The 16,186-nt window shown below is 43.1% G+C and overlaps 1 protein-coding gene across 1 annotated transcript in view; it reads left to right on the forward strand.

Moving 5' to 3' along the window:
- Nucleotides 1-13,315: 13,315 nt before the first annotated feature.
- GABRA4 (gamma-aminobutyric acid type A receptor subunit alpha4) overlaps nt 13,316-16,186 on the forward strand; it is a 43,868-nt gene continuing 40,997 nt past the window's right edge. Inside the window, exons 1-2 of the mRNA XM_071743625.1 lie at nt 13,316-13,677; nt 13,769-13,887. Of these exons, the coding sequence (XP_071599726.1) occupies nt 13,595-13,677; nt 13,769-13,887 (202 nt within the window). The 5' untranslated portion in view covers nt 13,316-13,594. The remainder of the gene's footprint in view (nt 13,678-13,768; nt 13,888-16,186) is intronic.

Below are 16,186 nucleotides of genomic sequence, written 5' to 3' on the forward strand. Positions count from 1 at the left end.
AAAAGCAGCTGGGTGGTGCTGGGGGTCAGGAGCTTGTGGTCGGGTGCTGTGCTGGTGTGCGTTGGGCCAGCACCACCAGCAGGAGATATAAACCAGGTGTAAACACCCCAGTGTCCAATTGCTGGGGAGAGCAGGGCCAGGGGTGGTAAGTCTGCACTTAGGGTCATAGAATGGCTAGGGTTGGAAGGAACCTTAAAGATCATCCAGTTCCAACCCCATTGCATGGGCAGGGACACCTCCCACTAGACCAGGTTGCTCAAGGCCCCTTCCACCCTGGTCTTCATGCAGGGGCAGCCACAGCTTCCTTGGGCAACCTGTTCCCATGTCTCATCACCTTCACAAGAAAGAATTTTTTCCTAATGTCTAACCTAAGTCTCCCCTCTTCAAGTTTTAAACCACTTCCCCTTGTACTCTTGCTACACACCTGTGTGAAAGTCCCTACCCTAGCTTCCCTTAGGCCCCCTTCAGATATTTGAAAGTTGCTATAAGGTCACCTCAGGGCCTCCTCTTCTCCAGGCTGAACAACCTCAACTTCTTTTGCCTGGCTTCGTAGCTGTTCATCTCTGTTGGTGAGAACCAGGTCCAACAAAAAACCTTTTCTTGTTTGTTCCTCTACCATTTGGAGGAGGAAGTTGGTATCAATGCACTCTAAGAACTTTGTGGAATGCTGGTGCTTTTCTGTGTTGTTCCTCAAGCAGATGTCAGGGTGGTTAAAGTCCCCCATGAGGGCCATGGCTTGTGAGTGTGAAGCTGTTCCTATCTGTCGAAAGAGAGCCTCATGCACTTGGTCATCCTGTTTGGGTGGCCTATAGCAGATCCCCACTATGATATCTCTTGCCTCTGACTTCCCTTTAATCCTCACCCACAGGGTCTCTGTCAGCTCCTCATCCATCCCCATTTTCAGGAGGTGAAGAAAAGTAAAATGCAGAGGTTGCATTGATGGAGTCATGGGATTCCATCAGTGTGCTGGATGGAGAACCACCAAGAGAGGAGAGAAATGACAAGAAATGAAAGAAACAAATGACAAGAAATGACAAGAGGAAGGTGAGCACCTGCACAGAAGGCCAGAAAGGCAAAGGTTTTGGGAAGAAACCTTGTCAGCAGATCAGGAAAAGGTGGGTGGATGACTATGGAAGAGGACTGTGTGCACTGGCTTACCAGTACACCAGTTTGGATAGGAAGAAGTTATCTGACTGGGGTTCCAGCTGTATGCAAGGGACAATACAAGATAGAGGGAAATGAAGGGAAGTGTTTGAAAATGTTTGAACTATCAGGAGAGAGAGAGAAAATAGGACAGAGAGAGAATAGGATGAGGGTGGGGTTGATTTCTTTATGAAGGGAATTTAAATGTATTTTTATTGTGAGGGAAATGCAAAATAAATAATTAAAAAAAAAGAGATCAAGATGAAAAGTCTGTCACTGGAACAAGCAGAAGTTTTACAGAACAAAATGACTCTTTGGGTCAGATCCTAGTCTAATGTAAATTATCATTGCTTCAGTGAAGTCACTGAAGATGTATATATTAGCTGTGGACCTGATTCATTATGCTTCTGTATTTATATCTCACAGAGAAAAATTTGTCTAAGGAGAATAGTGTCTAGTCTTTTGTTTTCTATTCAGTATCTTTTCTTTTGCTTGCCACAGAAAGATGTTACTGCTTTGATTCCATGCTGTTTCCTATCTCTGTGTCCATCTGTTGATTTCATCAGTTTCAGTGTTTCTCATTACATTTTCTATAGTCCCTTCTCCTGTATATGCACCCATGCTAATGGAGTACTTTTTGTGTATCCCAGTTTTTCAGTCACCCTATAGACCACAGACTTCCAGAAATGAAAAATGAGGAACCCATTTATGCATTTCATCCTGTCTTGTTATACATCAGAGACAGTGGGGACTGGGACTGGGAGCTAAGGCTGAAATTTCACTTCCCTGTGAGTAATAGAAAATATGTCCCTATTTTGAGCCATATTTTGTGCCTGTTTGTGTTACATTTGTAATCCCAGTCATATGCCTGTCAAGCCCCTTAACACCAGCAAAGGAAGAAAACACTCTTGCTGAATTTCTTGTAACACATTTTACAAATAAATAGCACTGTTTTCTTATTCAAATCCAGCCAGGAAAGCGAACATCTCGTGACCCGATATTTCAAAGGAGTGGGATTCTATGTTTGTATATCCATGTATGCTTTCACTAAAGCATAATATGACAAAAGAGCCAATTCTGGTAGCAGTGACATGTAAGATGACTGGTTGGACATGTAAGATTTCTGTTTTCGTGGTAGTGGTCAATGGCTAGAAATCCAGATGGAGACCAGTGGCAAGTGGTGTCCTTCAGGGGTCTGTAATGGGACCAGTGTTGTTTAATATCTTCATTAATGATATTGATAGTGGCATTGAGAGCATCATCAGTAAGTTCACTGATGATACCAAGCTGGGTGGTGCAGTCGATATGCCAGAGGGACCTGGACAAGCTGGAGAAGTAGGCCCAGGTGAGCCTCATGGAGTTCAACAAGGCCAAGTGCAGGGTCCTGCATCTGGGCCAAGGCAACCTGAAACTTGAATGCAGGCTGGAGGAGGACACACTGGAGAGCAGCAATGTGGAAAAAGACCTGGGAGTACTAGTGGATCAAAAGCTGGACATGAGCCTCCAATGTCCAATTGCAGCCCAGAAGGGCAACTCCATCCTGGGCTGCATCAAAAAAAGTATGGCCAGCAGATCAGGAGAAGTGATTTTGTCCCTCTACTCTGTCCTGGTGAAGCCTCACCTGGAATGCTATGTCCAGCTCTGGAGCCCCTAACACAAGAAGGATGTGGACCTGTTGGAAAATATACAGAGGAGGGCCACAAAAATGATCAGAGGGCTGAAGCACCTCTCTTCTGAAAACAGGCTGAGAGAGTTGGGGTTCTTTGGCCTGAAGGGAAGACTCTGGGGGGACCTGATAACAGCCTTCCAATATCTGAAGGGCACCTACAGGAAAGCTAGGGAGGGACTTCTTACAAGGACATGGAGTGAGAGGACAAGGGGTAATGGTTTTAAACTGGAAGAGAGGAGATTTAGGTTAGAGATTAAGAGGAAATTCTTTAGTGTGAGGGTGGTGAGACACTGGAACAGGTTGTCCAGGGAAGTTGTGGAAGCTCCATCCCTGGAAGCATTCAGGGCCAGGTTTGACTGGGCTCTGAGCAACCCAATCTAGTGTGATGTGTTCTTGCCCACACAGGGGAGTTGGAACTGGATAATCTTTAAGGTCCTTTCCAACCTTAGCCATTCTATGGTTTCTTGCCTGATGGCAAACTCCTCTGGTGTTCTATTAAGTAAATTTACAGCTATGGAAATGACAGCATTAAATATGTATCCCCATGTATAGTCATACCTACACTGAGAGAAAACAAAGTGGGCATGATTTTAACAAATGCAATAGTCCTACACAACAGCTGCCTGCACACTCCTTTCTTGTCTCAGGAGCACATTTGATGAGGGAGATAGATGCTTCTTGCTTGCTGAAATAAAGAGCACATGTGAATCTCTTCAGCTGGGAGTCACTTTGTCAACAGGGAGGTGTAAGACAAGTAATTTTACTTATCTCTTTAACGGATGCAGGGGTGCAGGTCTAAAATCCATGATTTATATATGTCGTGTGGGCTGGCAGCAGTCACTGGAAGCAGTCCATAAACTGAGAAATAGATTACGCCCTGTCATTTGTGCTGTTTTTAGCTAGTTCACAAAGAGCCCTAGAATAAAGGCTAAAATAAATTCTAAGATAAGAACTGAAATAAAAGAAAAATTAAACAAAAGAAAGAGAACTGTCAAAGCCATGAGATAGAAGTTCTTCAGACAGATCACAAAACTGGGATGCTACTACTTTTTTAGCCCCCATTGGTATGTCTTCCCATACAGCAGGAGGCTCCAGCAAGGGTGAGTGCTCTAAGTGGAGGCCTATGGGAGGGATGGTTAAACAACAACAGGGATTATTGGTTTATTCAAGTTCTGCTGTAGTTCTAAAACATGAATGCTTAGGGAGCAGTGAAGGATAAGACAAGGGATGGTGGGAGCAGTGGCAAGCATTTGTGTGATGTCAACAATGTTAGCTTCATATATTTTCTAATACCATCTCTGGACAGAAGTGAAAGACGTGGAAAGAAGACTTAGTTTTATGGGCAGAAGAGGCCAAAAGAAGAAACAGCAGTGATATAGTTAATTTTATAATTTGGAAGCATTTTCCTCATTTCTTCCTATTATAGTAGATTATTTTTGGATCCTTCCCATGATTTAACTTCTCTGTTGTTTCTTCCATTGTTTTGCCAAGCATCTCCTTAAGTTACTTTTTCCTTGTTTCCGAGTTTTTCTCCCTTCACCTAGCACATGAAGGCTTTACTTCACATTCTGAACATTCTCAAGGTATTAATTTCAGAAAACCTGCAAATGTCTTTCAGAATTGTCTTTGTATTAGACAAATCTGAGGGGCCAGCCACAGGAGCCAACTCAAACTCCTGTTCACCCCTCTTTTGATGAACCTGCCTGTCTGTCAGATGGAGAACTGAGGAACTAGAACATTTGTACAGTGGAATAAAAACAACGGTGAGGCTGTAAGGAAGCAAAGTATTATCAATTTAGAGAAAAACCCAGCACCATAGTAAATCAGGAACTCAAAGTGACAAATATTTTCTGGTTCTGATCCAGAATTCCCCAAGTGTGTGACAGGTTTTCAGTTTGCTTCACTAAATCTTATATAATTCAGGGTAGATTTGTACTTCATCTTCTTGGACTGTGACCTGAACAGTACAGATGGGAAAATAGTATTGTATTGCTCTGGAGTAATAAGACAGGGAAGACACAGATGGTTTTCTATGAGACAAGATAGCATGCTCTTGAGAGCAGACCTCATCCATCCTGTTAAAACCATTCATCTTATGAAATCTGCCTTCTGGAAGTGTGTATTTGTCTATGTGAAATTTCTGCTTCCTTTTTTCCCCCTGGATCTTCCATTCACTCATTTTAACCATCAGCAGTGGAAGTCTTTTGTTTCCCTTGTCTAAAAGGGCTAACAGGCCAGGGAAGTGACTGTGGGAGCCTGTATTGGCTTAAGGAGTGTTTATTTCTCAGTGTTAATCTTTGATACCTGTGTCCAGAAGAGAAATATATAGAAAGCTGATTATGTATTAAACATCCAAAATGAGACACTAAGTTGACAAAATGTCTAAACTAACAAGGACATGACCTATTTGATAGTAATACTTGGTATTTATATACTTTACATTTTTAAGCCCTTGCACATTTGAACTAATTAATGCTTCAAATATTCCTGCAACATGTTTAAGTCTCCTCTACAATTTACAGAACAGGAAATTCAGACAAGCAGGGTCTGGGAATCAAAATTTTAAATGCAGATTTAGGTATTTGGTGTCCACAAGATCTGGGTCACTCTTACTTCTTACACATTATGCACGTAATACTAGTTACTCCTGTTGAGAAGACTTGGCCTAAATGACTAATCCAAGATCACTGAAGTCAATGGCAGAGTTAGGAAAGAATCTGACGAGTCTATCTTCCTTAAACATAAAAAACAACTGAGCCATAAAGCTGTTTCTAAGTGTATAATACTTTTTGAATTTTATAATTACAATAATAAATTTATTTCATATTATTTTTGAAAATTCAATCTAGTGCATAAGACAAGAGATGGTGCAATTGCACTGCATCAACCCTATGATGTATCCATACAACTACTGTGTAACTGTGGCCAAGAGGTTGTATTTCTGCTGTTGCAAAATACTTAAAATGGACTTGTCTACATGGGGTACTTTCTTCCTAGGCTATATCAATTATCTGTTGATCCATACACTTAGAAAAAGCAAAAGGCTATTGTACTTCATTAACCACTACTGTACTTCTTTTATTCAGTGTTTGAGCAGACTGCTCTTCCTACTCTAAAGATTGCAAAGGGTGAGGATCTCCCCAGAGACACTGAGCTACCTGATCTAACCAATGACTTCCAGAAGTCCCATCCAGGAGGAATTACATTTTGATGAAACCACTGGGTGGCAAGGGGAAGAGAGTGTAGTGGAAAGCATGGATTGAACAAAAGTTGGCTCCCCATGTAGCTGTGGAGTGGGATTATCTTCCTCTTGCTTACCACAGAGGACATAGGGCATCTACTACGATACTATCTATAAGATATTTCTCTTGGTAAGTAGTGAAGATCTGGGAGCTAGTTATTAAAAGAGGTTGACAAGATAACTTATCTTGCAAAATGGTCTCAGCTGCCATTGCTGCCAGTGGGAGGGAACACTGCACTATACTGCCTAAGCAGTTCTCAGCTCCCTGCAAATGATATTCAGGTATGCCTTAAATTACTTGATAAAATGCTAAAGTACCATCAGATGCTTCTTAATTCTCTGTTTTCCTCATTTTGTCAGCATTTTTTGGTTCTAGTGCCTCTGCCCCCCTGCACTGCCGACTGCTGCTACAGCACACTTTCACTTCTGGTGTTGATACAGAAATTCCCTTCCGTAACTTCTTGAGATGTGAGTAATGCCACTCCATCCAACAACCACCAGATGGTAATGAAGAGCAGACTGGCTATATGTCGTCTGTAGAGTAAGTGTATTACCACGATGTCAAATTTTGCCTTTGCAAGCAGAGTTTAAAAGTACAGCTCTGAATGCCAATTTGCTCAGCTATTTACAGACCTCTGGGCCACTGTAAAAGTCTAGTTGTCAGCTCTGTTTGCATAAAAAATTGTTCTGTTTGTTTTTATGCTAAAACCTTTTAAAAGCAATATTTTCTATCTAACACATGAGTGCTGATAGTTTCATTTAGTACACAGATTCTATCATTATAAGGAAGATTTTTACTATAGTTATTTACAAGCTATCCCTTGTAGGAAGGTAGATGCAAAACACCTTTAGGTGATGGTATGCCTTGCTATAATATTTCTCAAAATGTCCTGACATAAAAGATGTATCTCTTCCAAAGTAGAAAGGAGTGTTTTTTCTGCTAATATGTGTGCTTAACATCAGCAAAGACAGCAATGGTGGGAAGTGAACCAAACCAAAGTGTCTCTTCACTGAACATCATTGTCAGTGCAGGGATGGTGATGAGCACGGCTCACTGACCCCCCAGCATGGCAACATGAATGAAAAGCAGCATAAACAGAGCCTCATCAGTACTGCAAGCCCCAGCCTTGAGAATCAGAAGTCATCCCCTCAGGGGTCATGAGATTCAGAAGTCTCGGTTTTAATTACCTGCCTGCAGGATTTTGGGTTCTTTATGCAGTACCTTGTCAAACACCTAGGTCAGATTTTCAGGTTTTTCTCCCCATTTTACAATCCAGGAACTTTGCAACTCTCCTGCTCTCTCTTTTAAAGAAAAATAAGGCTCCTCCCTTTGAGAGACCTGAGTAAGCCAAGCCCCACGAAGTCAGTGAGAAAATCAGTAGAGCTGACACCAATGGCTTCGGTGCAAGTCAGGAGCCAGACTTATGTCTCCTGTGGCATTCTGTAGTTCATTCGCCAGGCACCTGCTCATGACATACACTTCTGGGATTAATAGACATGTAATGGCTGAGAACATGAAACCTTCCAGAGAAGCAGCTTGTGGGTGTTTCTGCTCACTCATTCCCTCTGGGTATGGGGGCCACCAGAGGCATGCAGGTGTCTTAAAACCAGGTGGCAGTGGGGAAGGCTCTGCCTGGAACCAGGAACCTGGAGAAATCCTCCCCTTTCCTTCTGAACCATGGCAACCCCTGTGAACTGCCCTTGCTTCAGCCCCCTGCCCCTCTCCCTTCCCTTTCTGCTGCCTCTGAAAGCTGCAGGTTTGCTACTGTTGCTTGGGACAACCAAAAATTTTGAGACATTTTGCACTAAACTTGACAGTGCTGACAGGGGAGGGAAGGGTATAGGGAAGTGGTTTTCCAGATTCCTCCCACAGCCCTGCCTGTCATGTCCTTTAATCTTGATGAAACAGCCAGCCTTGTACTTTTTAAAGAAAAATCACTATAGTCCAACATGAAGACATATTCTTGTCATATTTTCTGGGAATGCCCATTTTAGAGACATATATCATGAGATGTTATGAGTATGTTATTTCCCACTCTGCCTCTGAGGAGGTCACTGTGACCTGCCCCTATGGCCCCCGCATCTCTAGGCTCCTGCCATAGATGTGATGTGGATGAATGATGAGCTCAATTATAAAAGTGTGTGTGTGACAGGGAAGCAGTAGGGTTAGATGAGAAATGAGAGATGGAGGCATAGGAATTCTCTAATGTTTTCTCTCTGCAAACACTTTTTGCCCCAAATTGGCAGTTCCTGCAGTGAGTGCTTCCACAAACATATTTCCATTGCAGTATGTTGAGTCCCCTTAAATATGAAGCTCACAGTTTACCTCCTTAAACATCCATGTGTCAATCACTAGAAGAATCCACATGAATCCTATTGCAATTGGTAATAGCAATATATATGTGTGTGTATATATATATTTGGTACTCAAAGGATTTTCTAGCTTTATTCCAAGCAATCAAGGACATGTGTGTTAAAATAACCATGGTACTTCAGAACAGTCTTGTAAATACCATATGTTAAGAGGAAAAAATACACAGCTAAATGCATGTTGGCATCAGTTCCTGCAGTTTCGTAGGAGTTACAGCCCTGGAAATGTAGCAAAGCTGGACCAGCTGAAGGTTCAGTTTTACACAGAGCTTATGCTGTGCTTTGAAAGGACAGCTAAGGTGGTGATTACAGAACTGACCTGGGACCCAACAAACTGGAATCAAGCTCCTATTCCACTGCAGATTTCTTACACCATGCTATGGTGTTGGGTTGCCACTTAAGCTTCTTGGTTCCCAGAACAACAGAAGCAATAGTATTTTCTTGTGTCTAGTCCTTAGTTTGACCTTTCTAGCCTGTAAGTTCTTGTCATAAGGAAGTGCACCTGGTAACGTTTGCTACAATGAGTGCCATGGAACCCTTTTCAAACTGGAGGTAGCCTTTTTGTGGCCAGCTACTGAAACTGACTGATCAGCTACTGAAATACTGGCTCTGAAAAGAAAAAAAGAAAACTACTAGAATTAGAGCAGGGAGGGAAATCTGGACTGGAGGAAGGGCAGGAAAGAACTTAAGCATCTATTTTACTACTCCCAGGGCAGAGCTTTAATTGCAATCAATAGTCTCAAAATCGAGACTCCTGAAACATGAGTACATTGCTGGAGGTCTATGGTCCTGGCATCCCTACTGATGGAAAACTCTTCCCTGAACAGGTAGTTCAGGCTTCTGATGAGCTCCAGATCAAAATTGCCAAGGGCAGGTGTATTTTTGTAGATTCTCATGATCTCTGCAATGTGGGTGGATTCAGGAGAGGAGGGGAGTGAAAGACCTCTTGCAACATTGAGGAGGTGCAAGGAGAGGAGGTAAAGACTCTCTAGTTACCTTTAAAGAAAAGGGTTGGGTTTCTACCAAAGAATGGGTATTCAGCCACTGAGCTTTAAGAAGAATGTATGTTTGATCAAGATTGTAAGAAATTATATTGATACGGGCAGAAACAGTAGAAAGTCCAAGAAATCAATGATTTAGCTATTTAGATACCAAAACATTTAGGTGACCCCAGTCTTGTCTCCTCTTTTCTAAGCATTAGAGGCTTTTAACTGTGCAATATATATTTAGGCATTAAATATTTTGTCAGTCTTTTCCATATTAGCTTGGCTGTCTTCATGGATTTGATGCCAGGACTAAATCAGGGCAAAGTCACTCAAACAATGAAATCTGCTGGGAAAATGGATGCAGCCTATAATTTACCTGTACGACCTGTAATGTTGGTGAAATCCATAGTTCACAGAAAGAGCCTACAAAGGCTAGATAATGCCTTCCACAAAAAAAGTACCAATTTTGGGGTTTTTTCCACGTAATCTGATGGTAAAGTTGGAATGGCAAGAGTGATGAAAAATTTTTTTGCTTCTCTGTGTGTTGTTGTGATAAATAAAAACATCAAACTATATTTGAAGATCCATATCTTTGGATAAAATGTCTGTTCAGGCATGGCCAGAATATCTGCTTCATCGAAAATCGTCAGGAGGGTACATCAGCACAGGGGCAGAAAAAAGAAAAAAAAAAGAAAAAAAAAAAAAGAAAAAAAAAGGGAAAAGAAAAAAAAGGTCTGCTTAAGATATTCAAGTGCTTTCTGAGCATATGGAGTTGGGCAAAAATAGTCCACTTCTTACAATAGTCCACGATGGGTGAGATTTCTTTGGAGAAATCTTGGAAGAATTGGTGATGAAAGCTGGAGAAGCTGAGAAAATGCTGAATACAAAAAACATTTTTAGGGAACATTAATTCATCCTCTGACCACTAAATCCTTCTTGGAGTCATCAAGTTCTTTAATAGAGATGATGTAAGCCAGAAATTCTAAGTGATCAAAGATAATTTGAAGCGTGATTTTTCAAAATCAGCATATATATGCTAGTAATAAAGAAGCACCCTGGGAGTTTCTGTGTGTACCTCTGCTACAAATACATGACAAAATAATCTAGAGTATATCTTAAAATGTAAATTAAAAATATTCAAATTAGCCAGGGCAATGTTGCTATCAAAAGGTATAAGCAAGTACTTAGAAGTTATTTATCTGGCTTGTAGGGCTGCTTACTGTTATTTTAAACTGTATTACATTTCCTTCAAGGCTAGTTTTGTAAAAGTTTTAGCAATATACAAACAATACAGTTTTCCAGTATCAAGGACAGCAATCTCTGGTTTTGGTTTTATTTTTACTTAATTCCTGATAGTCAATGCTGACTCTAAGAGAGATAATAAACATTGATAAATTTGAAAAGTGTTTGAAATAATTTTCTAGATTTAAAGAAAGTGATTTCTCATTTAGTTTTAGCACCTGTGGGGAGTGAAAGCACCCAAACAGCACCTGCATCCTATATCAATCTAGCCTGTGGCAGCCAGGGTGTGACAGAACAGTGCTATGTCAGCCTTTTCCTAGCAAAAACAACACAAGCATCTTCTTCAAAGCCATGAATACTTCTTGCCTGGTGCCCTGGCATGGCATGTCTACAAATTTTTCAAGCTGGTGTTACTTTTACTGAAGTACCTCTACAGAAGAGACAAAAGGTATCAGCAATATTGTATTATTCTTTGCTTTAAAGAACGTGTGAATCATGCAAAGACCAGCTCAGTTCCTAAAAGTGCTGGAAGGGGGATAACTGAGTGAGTTTCTTTGATTTCTACCTGTAACAGAACTACTGGGTCTATGGCATCCACGTTCCTTATGACTCCAGGTATGGATTTGAGAGAGTGGAGTGATAACATTTCTTAGAAGATTCAAGTGGGGAGATCATTGGTGGTGAACACTACTTAACTTTTCTACTGCAGTTCATGCAGGTGTCTGTACATATTCCTAAGGTACTAGAACAATCTAAACCCAAGGGTGTCCCTGGCTCTGCCAGGGTGTTGCTGGCTCTCTTCCACAGCAGCTGCTACAAGAGGCAGTGTTGTAAAGCCATGGTTTCCTCTCTGTCTCTGACTAGCCAGCAGAATTCTTCCCACTTCTGAACTACTGTCTATTGCCCTTGATTTAAATTTGTGAGTTTGTCTTCAGCAAGATTTTTCTAAGGTAACTCTTGATCAAAAACTCTCACTTGGAAATATTTTTCATGTTTTGTAACAAGTGATTAATTTTCTTGCAAGGGACAGGAAAGCTAGAGATTATCTTGCCTGGAGGCCAGTCCTACAGATCTCCCTGACATTGTCCATGCTATAGCAGAAGACTGGTCCAGAAAAACACATTATGTTGCTGTACGGGAGATCAAAAGTGTCTGATTAACCCAGGCAAACTTATTTGATGTGGTGAAATTTAATTCCTGAAGAGCTGCTGATCCATCCTTCTGTTGTTCCTGATCTGATTGTTAATGGAGTCAGGGGAGCAGGCTCTTGCTGCCATGCTGGTTTTCACCTGTGTGTGGAGTTAAACAGGCTGCTCCCAGAGCCTCATCGCAGGACATGATGTGACCTTGGTGTGACATCCTGCTGTCTGCATTGTCCAGGTTGTAAATACTGCATGGAATGCTGTGCCATCCATAGGCAGGCTGCCTGCTCTGAGAGGTTTTGGCATAGCATTCATTGTTCAAATAAGGCTGTCAGATCAGGATCCCGTAAGGCAGTCAGGAGATGAGGATCCTGTCAAAAATCTCAGGAAGCAGACTGGTAATCTGTAGAGGCCTAAATAGGGCTTTTAAAATTGGAAGCAGAACTGACTGCCTAGACAGAGTTTTTTGAAGATAAACAGCATCAGCAAGCTAAATGGATTTCAAGCACAGCTTTAATTGTTTTTCAAAGGCATCAGCAAAGGGCACCCTAGCTGGAACAAGCTCTGAAGTACAACCCGGAAGATTTCAAGTGTACAGTAGTTTTGAAGATAATCAGGCATTTCACTGCTGGGAGATACTATAGCAAATAATGAATAAAGCCTTTTTTATGTCAGCTGTGACAGTACTGTAGTCTTGGAGTCAATTACAATACCTGCTGTAAGCATTCCTTCACGATGAACATCACCATCCTCATTAAAATTGACATACACACTGATTTCCAAACCTAACCCATTGTCCCCACAGCACACTTGATCAGAAGAACAAGTTGTTTATTGGCTCTATCTATTGTGTTTGGCACCACCTCCCTTCTCTTCCTTTCCCCGTCTTCCCCCCTTCACCCAATGATCCCAACAGCCTGTGACAGACCAGCAACAGAGTGGATTTTACTGTAACTGCTGCAGAATCCCTTAGTCCTTGTATAAAGGAAATTATTTGGGTCATCAAATCTTGCTTCCTAATTATAGGAATGAAAGGAGAGAAAAAAAAAAAAAATCCAAAGCGAGACTATTCCCTTATTCTGGCATTTTTCCTTTTAGAAACTCTGGATAACCCACTCGCTCCCATCCGTCTTGAGTGCGCTGTTTTAACCTTGAAGTCTCTACGAGTTCCCTTTCTTCTCCTCTTCCCCCAGCTCCTGTTGCAACGGAGCAGAGGGTGTCAGCCTCCTGCTCCCAAACCCTCCTAGCTCGGAATTCAATCGCTTCCCCCACAAAGCCCCCGCTTTTGTCACCCCACCCCACCCCTCCCACCCCCCACCCCCGCCGCCTGGGAGCCGAGATGACTGGGACGAATGAAGACTTCGCCGCCGCGGTCACCACCACCGCCACCACCACGACGTCCTCAGCCACCCTTCCCTCACAGCCACCCCACCTCGCTGCACCCTCACCGGCAGCCCCCGCCGCCCCTCCGGCCGCCCTCGGGGAGTTGGTGCCTCCGTCCTCTGCCACGGGGCGGCCGGGAGGCAAGAGCGGGGCGGAGCGCGGGGCCGCGGGCGGGGCGGGGCGGAGGTGGGAGCAGGGGGGGCGGCAGGGACCGGCGCCTGTTGCCCCGAGAGAGTTAACGGTGCGGGGGAACTCAGCTCTCCTCCGCCCGTGCCGGGCTCCTGGCAACCGGGGCGCCGCGCATGTAGGGCCGCCGGGGGCTGCCGCTGCCGCCGCCCCCCCCGCCGGGCTCCGCGTCCCCCTCCCCGCCTCGGACAAGGCGTTTAACGTGCCCAGGCGTGAAGTATGGCATGCAAAGATGGTTTCTGCCAAGGAGCCAGCCATCGCCATGTCCTCGGGTTTCTCCATCGCCCTCCTGCACTGCCTGTGCCTGGCGACGTGGTGAGTACCGGCGGCGGGGGGCCCGGGGTGGAGGGTCCCGGCGCCGCTGTTCCCGGCGCCTTCGTTCACCCCTTCCCTCTTTGCCTCGTAGTCTCACCGGGCCGCCAGGGCAGAGCAAAAAAGAGGAGAAATTGTGGCCGGAGAATTTCACCAGCATCCTGAACAGCCTCCTGGATGGCTATGACAACCGGCTACGACCGGGATTTGGGGGTAGGGTGGCGGTGCGGTGCCGGCGTCGGGGGTGAAGGGTTGGGGGTGATGGGGGGCGGTGGGCGCAGTGCTCGCCGTTACCGACCGGGCATGTGTGTGTGTGTGTGTGTGTGTGTTTGTTTGTGTGTTTGTGTGTGTGTCAGTGTCAGTGTCCACTCCCGCCCCGCGGTCCGAGCCCTCCGGGAAGGGAAGGGCCGTCTCGGAGGCAGCGCCTGGCCCCGAAAGCTTCGGAGGCGCTGAGCAGCCCTGGCTGGGGGGGAGCTCGCTGGGGCGGTCCCGGCCTCAGCCCCCGCTTCGCTGCTCTGCCCACACCCTGGGCCCGGGATGCGGCTGTTGATGAGGATGGAGGGACCTGTCTGACGTCCAGATTCTTCTGGTTCTTGGCAGTTTTTGATCTCTGAACCCCACGGATCGGGTACTAATAGAAACAAGTGTACTTTTACCAGCGTAAGAGGTCAAATCTTTGGTGAGTTCTGTTCCACTAGTTAGGGAAAACCGAGTTCCTGGGCACACAAGTTTGTTCTTTCCCACAGTTGCTCGAATTCCAGCTTTGATGTAGAAGTAGTTGACTTAAGTGCTGTATAGAAACTAGAAGTGGAGGAGTGTTAAATATGCCTTCACCTGTGCTCTGCATGTGGGGGTTTTGTCCCCCTTTTATGCCCCACGCTGTTAAGATCCAGTTCTGTGTTGCTGAACAAGCAGACAGACTTGCATTTGGTTCTGTGTAGGGACTTGGAACCAAAAATCATTAGGATCCAGTTGAAATAAAAGTTTATTTTATAATCTAGAATGAAATACTAAAAGCATACATTTGAAAGTAAAAAAAAAAAAATTTAAAAATTGGAAAGTTACAGTCCTTACGATGCACTGAGCTACGAGTGTTTTCTAGGCTGCCTCCTATACAGAATTGAATGAGATCCTTGTGTAGGTTTATGTTGTGAAATACTTTCCTTCTCTGAAAGTACCCTTTTCATACACATTATCTATCTGCACTGACATGTATGCCACAAATTCCCCACATGCTATACACAGTGCTCACATGCATGTTTGTAATTGTTAAAGACAACACCTGGCATCAGTGATCACTCCTTTATTATTTTGAGTGCACGGAATAAATGAGGCCTTCTTTAAGTTAGCTTACACATTGAGTAGGAAGCTAAATATATTAGCACCCAGAGGAATTGTTGGGAACTGGTAGCCTTTTGCAATTTAGCCTCTGTGGAGAGGTTACAGACATTTCTGCACGTGTACAAGAGATGTGCTAAGTTTGGCATCATTTTAGGTTGAATGCCAACTAATTAGTCATCTAGCAAAGATGCTTTATGAGCATTATCAGATTTCCAAAATTAAACAACTACTAAATATGTAATATGACATACAGTTTATGTTGATTTTTTATTTTAACACTGTTACCCTTTGCAGGATATTTTGCAAGAGTAGGTCTTTTTCCCCAGTCACTGTAGCAGACTTTCAGCAAAATGCTATCAAGGAGAAAAAGTTCATTGTATCTACTTGAACTTTCATAACAGCAATATTGAAGTAAATGACAGAGGGAGGAAAAAAAGCCAACCTCAGATTTCAGCCCAGGGAAAACACTTCTGAGTGACTGTTTCATAAAATGGGTATTATATTGCTTTGTGCTTTCTTACAACATCTAAAGCACTCATTTTTGAGTTTTGAACTTCTAAGTAAAATGTGGGGAAGAAAATACTTTATATTATAAAATTATGCCTACCTCCCTAGGTACTTACAGCAAAAGTTATCTTTACCTGATTTGACAGGAACAGCTTAAAAAAACCCAACAACAACAAAAAAAACGAACAACAAAGCCAAGCAAAGAAAGAAATTTCTTCAACTGACTTTTTACATAACTCAGAGTAACAGCTATGGATTAGTTATTTAAATATTCACTACCCAAATCAAGTTTTCCCTATATTTTGGCTTCTTTTTGCTGAAGAGTCTTTATGAGAAACAGGACTTGCACATTAAAAGTGGATCTCTCACCAGTTTATAGCATAGCACACAAGATGTCAGAACATATAGAGATAGAAAATATAATGTGTTCTGGTAATGTTAAAGCTACATCACTTTCTGATGAACAGCAGAATATTTATTATTGTTTTATTCTTGAAGCTGATTCACCATCAAGTTTTCATGTGTCTCCAAATGAAGATTTTATTTTAAGAACAAGACGCTGCAAGAGGTCTTGCTGATACTGGTTTTAAACTTCAAATCAGTGAAAACATTTCTAATGCTGGCACAAATTATGTTTAAAATCAGTCTCGAGGAGGTAGCCAAA

This window comes from Heliangelus exortis, chromosome 4, assembly GCF_036169615.1.
Source record: "Heliangelus exortis chromosome 4, bHelExo1.hap1, whole genome shotgun sequence".
Taxonomy (NCBI): Eukaryota; Metazoa; Chordata; class Aves; order Apodiformes; family Trochilidae; genus Heliangelus; species Heliangelus exortis.